The following is a 13,374-nucleotide window of genomic DNA, read 5'->3' on the forward strand; positions in this document are numbered from 1 at the left end:
GTCACTGAAACGAAAGCAAAATATTACAGATGCTGGTATGTAAAATGAAGAGAAAATTCAGAAATACGTAGCAGGCTAAACAGACTCTCTGTAGAGAGAAACAGAGAGAAATTTTTATTTCAATGACTTTTTAACGAGTGATTTTATTTGAGGGTTAACATTGTTCAGGTCACTGAATTTAATACCCCCTGCACTTCTTCAATTCGTGACATGCAACCTTATACATCTATCTGAAAGGGTGACAGGGCTTTCATGTCTCATTCATAAGACAGTACCTGCAATACTGTAGCACTCCTTTAGTCAAGCACTGGAGGATCAGTGTAGATTTCACTGCTCAAGTCTCAGATTGCAAAGTGAACACACATTCTTCTGACCCAGAGTTATAAGTATTAGCGTTCAGTCACAGCTGACACAACTACAAGCACTATAGGAAATTCAGGCCTTATCTCTGAAACTCAAAGAGAGATACAGTATATCATATTAGAACATCTCCCTGAAATTATCTTTAGCAAGGATGTGATTCACTCCAAAGCTTCAACTTCTGCAACTCCCATGAAATAGGAAAAAGGAATGTGGTGGCAGCACGATGGTAATGACACTGGACCAGTAAACCACAAGCTCAACCCATTGTTCTGAATGCCACCGTGACTGATGGTGAAATTTGAATTAAATGTAAAAATATCTATAATTTAAAATGCTAGGTAACTATTGTTGGTTGTCATATAAACCAATCTGGTTCACTAATACCATTTAGGAAAGGAAATCTGCTGTCCTTACCTGGACTGGACTACATGTGACTCCAGATCTTAAGCAAAATGGGAGGCTCTTAAGTGCCCTCTAAAATGGTTCACAGAGCCAACCATCTCAAGGGAAACGAGGAATGGGAAACAGATGCTAAATAATGTTAACCTTTATTGATTTAATAAGCTTCTTTTGAGTTTGTGCAGCTATAGATTGTATTTAAGTGTCATAATTTGCTGACTGTCTGACATACCCTTTTGGTCACCAATACTGTGAACTGTCTTAATCATATTTGTATCATCGATAGTCACGGGTGAAGTGCCGGAAGACTGGAGGTTGGTTAACATGGTGCCACTATTTAAGAAAGATGATAAGGAAAAGCTAGGGAACTATAGACCGGTGAGCTTGACATTGACGGTGGGTAAGATTTTGGTGGCAATCCTGAGGGACAGGGTTTACATAAAATATTTGGAGAGGAAAGGACTGATTAAGGATAGTCAACATGGCTTTGTGCAAGGGAAATTAAGTCTCACTAACTTTATTGAATTTTTTGAAGCAGTAACGAAGAGCATTGATGAGGCAAGAGCAGTGGACATGATCTATATGGACTTCAGTAAGGCTTTTGTTAAGGTTCCTCAAGGTAGACTGGTTAGCAAGATTAGATGACATGGAATACAGGGAGAACTAGCCATTTGGATACAAAACTGACTCAAAGGTAGAAGACAGAGGGTGGTGGTGGTGGAGGATCTCTTTTCAGACTGGACATCTGTGACCAGTGGGGTGCCGCAAGGAGCCACTCTTTTAGTCATTTATGTAAATGATTTGGATGCGAACATAGGAGGTATATTAGTAAGTTTGCAGATGACACCAAAATTGGAAGTGTAGTGGATAGCAAAGAAAGTACCACAAAATACAACGGGATTGTGATCAGATGGGCCAATGGGCTCAGCAGTGCCAGATGGAGTTTAATTTAGATAAATGTGAGGTGCTGCATTTTGGAAAGGCAAATCAGGGCAGGATTATACACTTAATAGTAAGGTCCTGGGGAGTGTTGCTGAACAAAGAGACATTGGCGTGCAGGTTCATAGTTCCACGAAGGTGGAGTTGCAGGTAGATAGGATAGTGAAGGCGGTGTTTGGTATGCTTGCATTTTATTGGTCAGAGCATTGAGTACAGGAGTTGGGATGGTCATGTTGCAGCTGTACAGGATATTGCTATGGCCACTTTTGGAATACTGTGGCAATTCTGGTCTCTTTCCTATAGGAAGGATGTTGTGAAACTTTAAAGGGTTCAGAAAAGATCTACAAGGATGTTGCCAGAGTTGGAGGTTTTGGGCTATAGGGAGAGGTTGAATCAGCTGGGATTGTTTTCCCTGGAGCGTTGGAGGCTGAGTAGTGATCTTTAGAGGTTTATAAGATCGTGAGGGGCATGGATAGGATAAATAGAAAAGGTCTTTTCCCTGGAGTGGGGGAGTCCAGAACCAGAGGGCTTAGGTTTAGGGTGAGAGGGGAAAGATTTAAAAGGCACCTAAGGGGCAACATTTTCATGCAGAGGGTGGTGTGTGTATGGAATGAGCCGTCTCAGGAAGTGGTGGATACTGATACAATTACAACATTTAAAAGGTTAAAAATCACATAACACCAGGTTATAGTCCAACAGGTTTAATTGGAAGCACACTAGCTTTCGGAGCACCGTTCCTTCATCAGGTGATATCACCTGATGAAGGAGCAGCGCTCCAAAAGCTAGTGTGCTTCCAATTAAACTTGTTGGACTACAACCTGGTGTTGTGTGATTTTAACTTTGTACACCCCAGTCCAACACCGGCATCTCCAAATGATAACATTTAAAAGGCTTTTGGATGGGTAAATTAATAGGAAGGGTTTTGAGCGATACAGACCAAGTGCTGGCAAATGGGACTAGATTAGTTTAGAATATCTGGTTGGCATAGACAAGTTGGACCGAAGGGTCTGTTTTCGTACTGTAGATCTCTATGATTCTATGACTCAATGCAAATTCACTGTCATCTACTCGAGTGAGGTCATTCTTCATTCCAATCTGCCCAATCATTTGGTATTACTTGCAATGGCTTCCCTTCCTGTTCTCACACCATTACCTTTGGAAACTCCTAAGGATCCTTGGCCCCCTGTTATCACTCAAATGTAACCTTTAGTGAGATTTTCTGAAAGTACAGCGTTAGTTACCAAAAGTAATTAGGCAACAGAAGGCACGACCATCATGGGAGCAATTAACATATGGGGCTGGCAAGGTTCCAGAACTAGATCAATTCATACCTTGGAGTTCTGTGGCTTTGGGGGCAGTTTACAAAAATATAGACAAATAAGGCTGAAATAACTTCACAAAGGCCAGTATTCTGTCACCAAGCCTCCATTATTTACACTTGCATAGTACAGGACACTGATCCAGCTAGCTCCTAGCATGAGCAAAAGCCCTGATACTCCTGTTTATATCTGTCAGCCAGGATTCCCTGATTGATTCCATCTAGGAGTCCGTGTCTTGCAAAAGACACTCATACTTTTCAAATATCATCCCTGTGTTTGATGAATGAATTAAATGTATGTCCAACCGCCTTGAAGGGGTGTCCACAAACAGCTTATGAAAGGACCAGCATAGTCAACACATAACCGAAACTAGGGTTTACCCAGCCATTCCCACAAATGTGGAGGAGTTGCTAATGGTAATTCAGTAACAAGATGTAGTTTATTATGTAATAGGCTAATGTAACAATATCTTACTAACACTGATTAGGTATGTTAACACTGATTAGGTATTTTCTGGAAACATGGCTTAGATTCCCATTGTGAGAGATGGTGAAACCTGGAATTAAATGCTGACTGTGTAATCACTGTCAATTGTAAAAATCTGGCCTACGTATGACTCCAAGCCTACAGCAAAGCATTGACTCTTAATTGCCCTCTGAAATGGTCTGGCAAGCCACTCTGTTCCAGGGCAATTGAGGAATGGGCAATAATGCTGGTTCTCTATCATCTGCTAGAAAATGGCACAGGCTGATAATATCCTAAATGCCAGTCTTATATACTGGCACAAACCCTTACAGGTATTAATTGTAGCATGTTTCTGGGAATCCTCAACAAATTGCAGATGCTCATGTCCAGCTCCGTGAAGGACAGCCTCCCCACCAGTTTTGCATAAGTCCTCAATACAAGGGATTAGATATTTGTCCAGCTGTAAGAAGCAGTTTACCATTTGTTTAAAATCCCCACAAAGGCGAACTGACCCTTTGGGCTTCACAATTGGCATAATCGGTGCTGCTAATTCTGCAAACTGTACTGGTTTGAAAATTCCTTCGCTTTCTAGCCTCCTGATTTCTGCCTCTAGTTTTGCACGTAAGGCAAATGACATTGGGTTGGCCTTGCAGAACCATGGAATTGCAACCCAGGTCAGCATGTAAGATTGCCTTGGCAACTTTGATAGTCCCTTCCCCAAAAAACCCTCTGCATATTTAATTAGGACTTCACTCAGGCAGCCATTTTCTCATTGAAAACGTTGAGCCAATGAAGTTGAATCATTCTTAACCAATTTTGCCCCCATTAAACTTGGGCCTGAGATTTTTACTACAATCAGTGGCAACTGAACCAGTTGCTCCTCAAAACAGACCAGAATCGAAGTTGTACCCTTAATCTGTAGGGGGTTCCCTGGTATGGTTTCTCAGTCCAACCAAAGTCTTATGCAAAATTTAGGGTTGGAATGCAGTGTGAATTTTGGTAAAGACTGGTTCCGCCATTACTGATACAGCCACATCAATATCAACCTCCTTTAGAACCCAGTGACCATTTATCCAGTGTTTATTTTGATTGGTTCTGATTTGGATGTTGCTAAGCAATTTAACTGTTCCAATCTAGATGTAGGTGGACTTTCCAGGTTGTACATTCTCCTGGATACAGGCCTGTGCTTTCTCTTATTCAATTCAGGCCTAGTGGATCTCTTTTGCTGTCTCGAGTCCACGTAATGGCAGCAACCACAATGGCCTGCTGGCCCAGATCCTCAAGAAAATCTTAACTGTTTGTCTGAGGCTTGCTTTGGTTTGGTGTTTTGTTGTGGGCTGATCTGGAGTTCACCTGTTCAGGATATGTCCTGAGTGAGGCTATGCAATTGCCTTCATTCAAGTGGTGTTCCTCAAGCTCATTTGGCCTGGCGAGGGTGTCCATGTCAGAACATTCTGTAACTCATAAGCTCCAAGTGCCACATTTTCTAATTGCAAAGCCATTTGTAGTGCTTTCTTGAAGTCCAGTTAGGCTTCAGCTAGTAGACGCTTTGCATGGTCACATCATTAGTCCAACATACCAAACAGTCTCTCAGCACCTCACTCAACTCAAAATCACATGACTTTGCCAGTCATCTTAACCTCGTCAAAAATCCCAAAACCTCATTCTGAAACTGCCACGTAAAACTGATAGCATTTCATAATTAGAGGAGGCTTGGGATCATAATATTCCTTAGCTAAATCCATCAACTCTTGAAAGGTTTTAGTGTCTAGTGCTGAAAATGTGTTGCTGGAAAAGCGCAGCAGGTCAGGCAGCATCCAGGGAACAGGAGAATCGACGTTTCGGGCATAAGCCCTTCTTTAGTGTCTAGTGCCTCAGGAAAAGTTAGGCTCCTAATAACGAAAAACGCTGTAGGCCCACAAGCTGTCAGGAGAATTATCCATTGCTTTTTGGCTGCCCCAATGTTATTTGCCTGGAAAAATAGTGCATCCTTTCCATACACTGGACTCAGTCTTCGACGGCATGATGAAATGAGTCAAGTTTCCCAAATAGCTGTATGATGCCAGAAATGATTACCCCAACTCAAAGATGACTGGTGCAAACGAATTTTTTCAGGAGTGTTCTTCTCTTGTTGCCACTGATATAACTCCACAAAGGTTGGTATCTCGTCACCAAGTCACCCTGCATTTACATGTGTATAGTACATGACACTCATTCAGCTTCCTCACAGCCTGCTCTCAGAGTGAAAGGGTTGTCTGACACTCCTGTTCTGACCTGTCAGCCAGGACTTCCTGATTGGACCTGGTTAACAGCCACAATCGGGGAACTCATATTCTATGAGGTCCACGTGGCTGACCCTGTTCTAATCACTCTAGAGGCCAAGGAGAAATCTGTCTAAAAGGATGAGAACTGTAAAAGATGAGAAAATGCTACAGTGGGAGCCAATGTAGATCAGTGAAATCAGAGATGGTATTGGACATTCCTGGGTGTGAGGTCAGAAACCATCAGCAGAGTTTTGGATGACCTCCAAGTTTACTGAAAGTATAATATGGGAAGCCAGCCAGGGGTGTGTTAGAATAGAAGTAACAAAACAATGAATGATATAATCAATTTGGATCAGTTATACATACTTACCAAAGCTGAAGATTTTACCCATTTATATTTAGTAAAACAAATGAAGCATTTAAAAGAAAATTCTAACATGCTCAGAACTTCAGGATATTTTGTTTTATTTTGAACAGAATAAATGGACTTTACACAATTGTGTAGGTGTAACGGTTGGAAAAGGTAACGGAGGAAACGGACATTGAACACAGCTCATCATTTCCTTTAGAATTTTAAAAATGGAAAAGTGCTACCCCCTGTGAAAAAAAAACAAAACCCCACAAGTGAGTCACCAACACCTACGGAAAGAAAATCAGAAATTTTAATGCCACTGTGGTTCACCACTATTTTCTTAACTGTGAGAAGATCATTAAGACCAAAATATGATCAGTTACAAACTGAGATACTTTCAGGTACTTTCATAGTTTGGGAAATGATGTGTTTACACTTTAAGTAGAATATAATCCTCATACACCACCCCTTGACCTTATTCTCCAGAAGCAAAGTCGGTGGTGGATTTGGGTCTGAGGAGGCGGTGGGAGCAGTGGGCAGAAGTCCATGAAACAGACTTGTAACAGAGAAGGCAAAGAACTATGGTAGTACTGTGCCCACTCTATTTCAGCCATAACAACAAAGCCAAAGGTGGGTACTAAGCAATATATCTGTTGAACACAAGACTAGCAACTAAAATTGGCAAGCATGCACATCTGAGCAGCATGTATACAATGAAAACAATGCTAACACATAATATGTGATATAGCAGAACATCGACATGATGAAATAGAAAGTTCTGAACAACTAAGGAGTCATGCAATACACAGCCACATAAAGATATTCGTGGTATTGACAGAGGGATAAAGATTGGTCAGGACACTAGGTATAACTATTCCACTTCTTTGAAATAGTGCCATGGGATCATCTACATCCACTTGAACAGGTAGGCAGGGCTCTGATTTCACATCTCATCTGAAAGAATGTATCTTCGATGGTGCACTGTCTTGACAGCGTTACATTTTAATGATTGCATCCATGTCATGGAGTAGGTCCTAACAGAGATCAACCTTTGTACAGCAGAAAACAATTTACCAAGTTTTTTAAAGCTGTATTTTCTTCAAAGAAAGCTTTGCAGGTTTTTCCAGTAGTATTTTACTTTTTGTGAGACACCAGAATTGCAGGCCCTCTGTCTTTTCCAGGGTGTGGGGCCAGTGGGAGAAATGAGTGAGAACAGAGCTGACACTGAGAAGAAATAACTTAGACTGTGGCCAGAACAAAATAGCTTGGCCCTCTGGCTGGTCGATGCCCTGTCTGTTGATCTGTATGGCTGCCTGTACTCCCACAAGCAGATGCTGAACACCAAGTTCTTTGGTAACCAGGCTGTTGTTTCGTTGATATTCAGTCTGTTTTCCAAATCCATATCACCCCATCTAAATCCTTGAACTTTTTTTTATACATAGTCACTGCTGCTAATCAAGATGAGGCTTTTCCTCCTAGCAAGGCAATTCATGGTCACTTACCAGCTGGCTTCCACTACTACTGGGATTTAAATCCACAGTCATGAAGGCCCATGCCAGTGTGCAACCTGAGAGCTTTCACTACTCTGGCTAGCATCCAGTAAGGAGATAGGGGTCCTAAGCTATTCCCATCACCACATCCCGTGTCAGCTAACCCCAGCCCTTACATTCCTCACCAAGTCCTGCTTAACTTGTTCCAGCGATATACCTACTCCCCAATATTTATCTCCACATCCAGCTCCACTGATAATCATAGTTACACATTAGGTCAATCCCAGTAGCGACCACTACTTTCAGTGGCACTAATGAGACAAGAAAGTTGCCATTGATTGGCTGCCTCAAACAGCATTATTGTCCATTCCCAATTGCCCTGGAATTGAGTGGCTTGCCAGGCCATTTCAGACAGCAGTTAAAACTCAACGCTTTGCTGTGGGCCTGGAGTCACATGTAGGCCAGATTTTTACAATGATTGATAGTGGCTACACAGTGGCTTTTAGGCGAGTTTTTAAATCCAGATTTCACCATTTCTCACAATGGCATTCTAAGCCATGTTTCCAGAAAATAAGAACCAAATGTTAATATAGCTAATAATTCTTAGTACAATAATTTACATTACATAATAAACTACTTCTTGTTACTAGGACTCCAAAGAGGATTTTCTGTGATGTTAAATTGGAGGTGAGAGAAGGATTATAGAGAAGGGATATGTAGGCTTACAAAACAAAGAGAAATGGAAGCTTGGCAGAGCAGTTATTTTAGTAATGATACATAGGAGTGGTATAGGAAGGGGCAGAGTGCACAACACAATAAAGAAAACAACTAGAATTAAAAGAGGAAAAATGGCAAGATAAAATAAACAACTTTTTACCTAAGGCATGTGGTAGTTGGAACAAAATAAATGACTAAATGGCTCAAATAAAGGATAATGGGTGTGATCTTATAGCTACTGGGCAGACATGGTTACAAGGAGATCAAAGCTGAAAATGAAATATTCAGGAGTAAGTAATTTTTTGAAAGGACAGGCGAGAAGCAAAGAGTGGTAGGATGGCTTCGTTTTACGAGTATGATAGCAAGAAGTGATCTTGGATTGTATGACATAGAATGGTATGGGTAGAGGTAAGAAACAACAGAGGAAAGATGACACTGGCGGGAGTTCACAGACCCCCACAATAAAAAAAAATAAAAAGGTAATGAGGGCATGCACTTGTAATTAAATAGGTGATTTTAATCTTCATACAGTTTGGGAAATCTAATTGGCAAGGTAGTTACAAGGAAGAATTGAGAAGAGAGTATTCATTTTAGTTTTCTAGAACAATATAGTGTGAATCCAACCAGGGATTTTGGATCTAGTAGCTTGTACCGAAACATATTTAATAAATGATGTCAGAATAGAAGATCACTTAGGAAACAGTGAACATAATATTGTAGAATTTGACATGTTCTAGTTTGAGAGTGAGGAACTTGGGTTGGAAATAACTGTGCTAAACTGAAAGAAGAGTAATTGCAAATGAATGAGGGAAGGGTTTGCTGGAATGAACCAGGAAAGGAAATTATCAGAAAGGATGGTTGATGAACATGGCAGATGTTTAAGGAATAATTCATGACTCAAAACAAAGATATATCCCAATGAGGAAGAAGGATTCTATGCAGAGGAAAAATGAACAATGGGTAGTAAGGAAGTTAATGGTAGTTTCAATTATTTTTTAAAAAATGCGGCAAAGATCACAGGTAAGTCAGAGGTTTATGAAAGTTTTAAAAAACAATAAAAAATGACCAAAGAAAATAATGAGACAGAAAATAATCTTTGAGGGCAAACTAGCACGTAAAATCAAAATGGACAGGAAGAGTTGTATATATGCAATTGAGAGGCCAAAGTAAACATAGATCTCATAGAGAACGAGGTGAGGAAAATAATAATGGATCACCAGGAAATTATTTAAGAGTTGAATAATTACTTTGTATCAGGCTTCAAGTAGAAACAATGATAGCATACTAAAAATTCTAAATAATCAAGATTCAAAAGGTTGGTGTGAGGGAATAGGAAATAAATATAACTATCATTACAGAAAATGTACTAGACAAACTAATGGGGCTAAAAGTGGAGAAGTCTCCTGGACCAGGTAGATTACATGCTAAGACATTGAAGGAAGTGGCCACAGAGGCAGTGGATGCCTTGATAGTAATTTTCCAAGAATGCATAGATTTTACTAAAGTACTAAAGAATTGCAAAACCACCTAAGAAACACTCAAAAAGGGAGGTAAATAACAGGCCAGTTATATTAATATTTGTCATTAGGAAATTGTTATTGTCTGCTACAAAGAATATAATAGCAGAATACTTAGAACTGCATAATATAATCAAACCAGAGTCAGCATACTCCATGAAGCAGAAATCATATCTGACAAATGTATTACAGTTCTTTAAGGAGGTAACAATGAAGATAGATAAAGGGGATGCAATAGAGATAATATATTTATAATATAAAATTTAATATTTGGACATCCAAATGGCATAAGTTAATGCTCTTAATAAGCCTATTAAGAATGTACATGAGGTGGTTGGGAGAGGTGGAAGCATAGTGTATAGAGGAATGGTAACTAACGGATAAAGGATTTCCGATAATGGAGACATTTTAAGGTTGGCAACCTGTAACCAGTAAAATTCCACAAGCATCAGTGCTGGGAATTGTGGATGTACTATCACCCAGTTTGCAAATGACACAAAATAGGTATGAAAATAAATTGCAAAGAAGAAAAAGGGAACTTACAAAAAGCTATGGATTATTTAGGTGACTGGGCCTTAATTTTGCAGATTAAAGGAGAGAAGCATGTCATTATCCATTTTGGTTGGAAGAAAAAAAAGGCAACTTATTAAATGGAAAGAAATTTCAAATAGCTTTAGTGCTAAGAAATCTGGGTGTCAGTGTGCATAAGTTACAGAAATCTAGTATGCAGGAACAGAAGCTAATGAGGAAGGCAAATGAAATTTTGGCATTTATTGCTAAAGGAATGGTGTATAAAAGTAGGCAAGTATTGTGCAAAGCATCAGTGAAACTGCATTTGGAGTGTTATGTAGAGTTTTGGCCCCCTTACTTGAGGAAAGATAAATTGCTTTGGTGACAGTTCAGAGAAGGTTTACTCGATTAGTTCTGGAGAAGAATCACTTGTCTTATGAGGGGAGACATAGTCCAGGCCTGTACTTGTTAGAGTTTGAAGAATGAGAGGAGATGTTATTCAGGTATATAAGATACCAAAGGGGATTGACAAAGTAATCACAGAACAGATGTTTCCACTTGTGGGGCAATCTAGAATAAGTACACTAAGGGGTGGCAGATCTAAAACAATGTTGAGCAGGAATTACTTCTTTCAAAGGGTCATGAATCTATGGGATTCACTGCCAGAGTGAGAGATACCAAGAAACTGAATAAATCGAAGGAGTTTGACAGGCTTTTAATCAATAATTGGGTAAAGGGTAATGGGAAGGGGCAGAAAGTGGAGTTGAAGTCCAAATGAGATATGTCATGATTGTACTGAATGACAGAGCAGGCTTGAGATGCTGAATTGAATGTTCCCGCTCCTAGTTCTTAAGTGAGTGAGCAAAAGCTTGGCAGATAGAATATATTGTGGGAAAACCTGAGTACACTTCCGCAGAAAGAAGTTCTGCACATTATTTAAATGGAAATAGACTGCAGAAAACTGGAACAGAGAGGGACTTGGTAGTCCTCATGCATAAATCACAAACATTTAGCACACACATTCAGTAGGTAATAGAAATTGCATATGGAGCATTGGCCTTTATTTCAAATGGAATGGACTGTAACAAGTAAAACTTGCTAAAACTTTACTAAGCATTAATTAGACCACAGTTAGAATACTGGTCCCTTGTCCAGGGAAAGATATACAGTCACTGGAGGCAGTCCAGAGAAGATTCACTGGGTTGATCCCAAATACAAAAGGGCTTTCTTATCAAGGAGAGGTTGTATACATTGGGATTGTACTCATTGGAGTTTCAAAGAATGAGAGGAGACTTTATTGTAACGTACAAAATTCTTAGAGGCTAGACATAACCTCCAGCAAAACTGTCCCCTTGACTTGTCCGACCTGCCCAGCTCCTTTTCCACCTATCCACTCCACCCTCTCCTCCCTGACCTATCACCTTCATCTCCTCCCCCACTGACCTATTGTACTCTATGCTACTCTATCCCCACCCCCACCCTCCTGTAGTTAATCTCTCCACGCTTCAGGCTGTCTGCCTTTGTTCCTGATGAAGGGCTTTTGCCCGAAACGTCAATTTCGAAGCTACATACAAGGCTCCTTGGCTCCTTTCCTGAAAAACTTCCAATCCAGCTGTGCTCTTCCAGCACCACTGATCCAGAATCTGGTTTCCAGCATCTGCAGTCATTGTTTTTACCAGAGTGTGGAGAGGCTGTTACAGCTCATGGAAATTTAGGACCAGAAAGGATCATCTCCGAGAAAGGGGTCTCCCATTTAAGGAAGAAAAGAGGACATTCTTTCCTCAGAGACTAGTGAATTTGTCCAATTCATTATTGCAGAGGGCTGTAGAGGCAGGCTTGTTAAACATATGCAAGATTAAGATTGACACATTTTTACCCAGCAAGAAAATTATAGGTTATAAGGTAAAGGCAGGCAAGTGGAGTTGAGGAGTATCAGATCAGCCATGATCTCATTTAGTGGTGAAGCAGCTGAATGGCCTACTTCTGCTTCTAATTTTTGGGTGTTGTGGGGAGACATTGAAAAACTCTGCAGTACAGAGGCAGTGGACGTCCTGATACATCAATCACAAGTATGCACGTACAGCAAATAATTAGAATGAATAATGGAATGTTTTCAAATATTACAAGCGTAATGGATTCTAAAAGTGAGGATGTTCTGCTACAGTTGTAGAAGGCATTATTCAGACTACATTTGGGTACTGTGTTTTGTTCTAGAGCAGAGCTAGATGACTCTGTTCACCTCTGTTTTAAAAATAAGGGTTTCCAATTTAAGAAGAGCATCAATTTTCTTTAATGATCTTTGGAACCCTTTTCCTCAGAGACAGGGTCACTGAATACTTTAAAGCTGTTGTAAATGGATACTTGACTAACAGGGGAGTCAATGGCAGGTAGCAAAGTGGTGTTGAAGCTATAGTCTGATTAGCATATGAACATGCACACTAACATCTTGCTGTCAAATGAAGAAAGTTTGAGGGGCCTTAATTACCTATTCCACTTCCTAAGATGTATGTTTGTATTTTCTATGTTAAATTCTGTAGCTGAAACAAACTGTTTTTAAGTGACAACAGTATAGAATTTGTTTGCAAAGTTAGATGAAACACAGTTTAAATTTTGTATTAAATGTAGTATCTAATTGAACTGCGCCTTCTTCTTGAAGTATTAATTTGGAGTGTGATTACCATACCACAATATCTTACACTTAAAAGACATGTTTGACTGCCAGGCAGAATAACTAAACATATTCTGCACTAATGCGCAGCAGGTCAGGCAGCATCCGAAGAACAGGAAAATCAACGTTCGGGCAAAAGCCCTTCATCAGGAATGCCCGAAACGTCAATTTTTCTGCTCCTCCGATGCTGCCTGACCTGCTGTGCTTTGCCAGAACCACTCTAATCTTGACTAATCTCCAGCATCTGCAGTACCCACCTCCGCCTATATTCTCCAGTAATGACTGGCCAGCACTGTACTTAACTGGAAGCTTGGAGGACATCCCCTATACACTTACTAATAATCTCTTTTACTTCTCCAAAACTCCTTTTA

General features: G+C 40.2%; 1 protein-coding gene across 2 annotated transcripts in view; it reads left to right on the forward strand.

Annotated features, from left to right (window-relative positions):
- chrna9a (cholinergic receptor, nicotinic, alpha 9a) overlaps window positions 1-13,374 on the forward strand; it is a 91,475-nt gene that overhangs the window by 16,034 nt on the left and 62,067 nt on the right. The window contains exon 2 of one of the 2 annotated variants that reach the window (XM_087987521.1): window positions 6,588-6,731. The exons of the other annotated variant lie outside the window; for it this stretch is intronic. Coding sequence (XP_087843647.1) covers window positions 6,683-6,731 — 49 coding nt within the window. The 5' untranslated portion in view covers window positions 6,588-6,682. The remainder of the gene's footprint in view (window positions 1-6,587; window positions 6,732-13,374) is intronic. 2 annotated transcript variants of the gene reach the window in all.

This window comes from Chiloscyllium plagiosum, unplaced genomic scaffold (genome assembly GCF_037043375.1).
Source record: "Chiloscyllium plagiosum isolate Xiang-an unplaced genomic scaffold, Cpla_swu_hap1 HiC_scaffold_1, whole genome shotgun sequence".
In the NCBI taxonomy this organism is placed as follows: Eukaryota; Metazoa; Chordata; class Chondrichthyes; order Orectolobiformes; family Hemiscylliidae; genus Chiloscyllium; species Chiloscyllium plagiosum.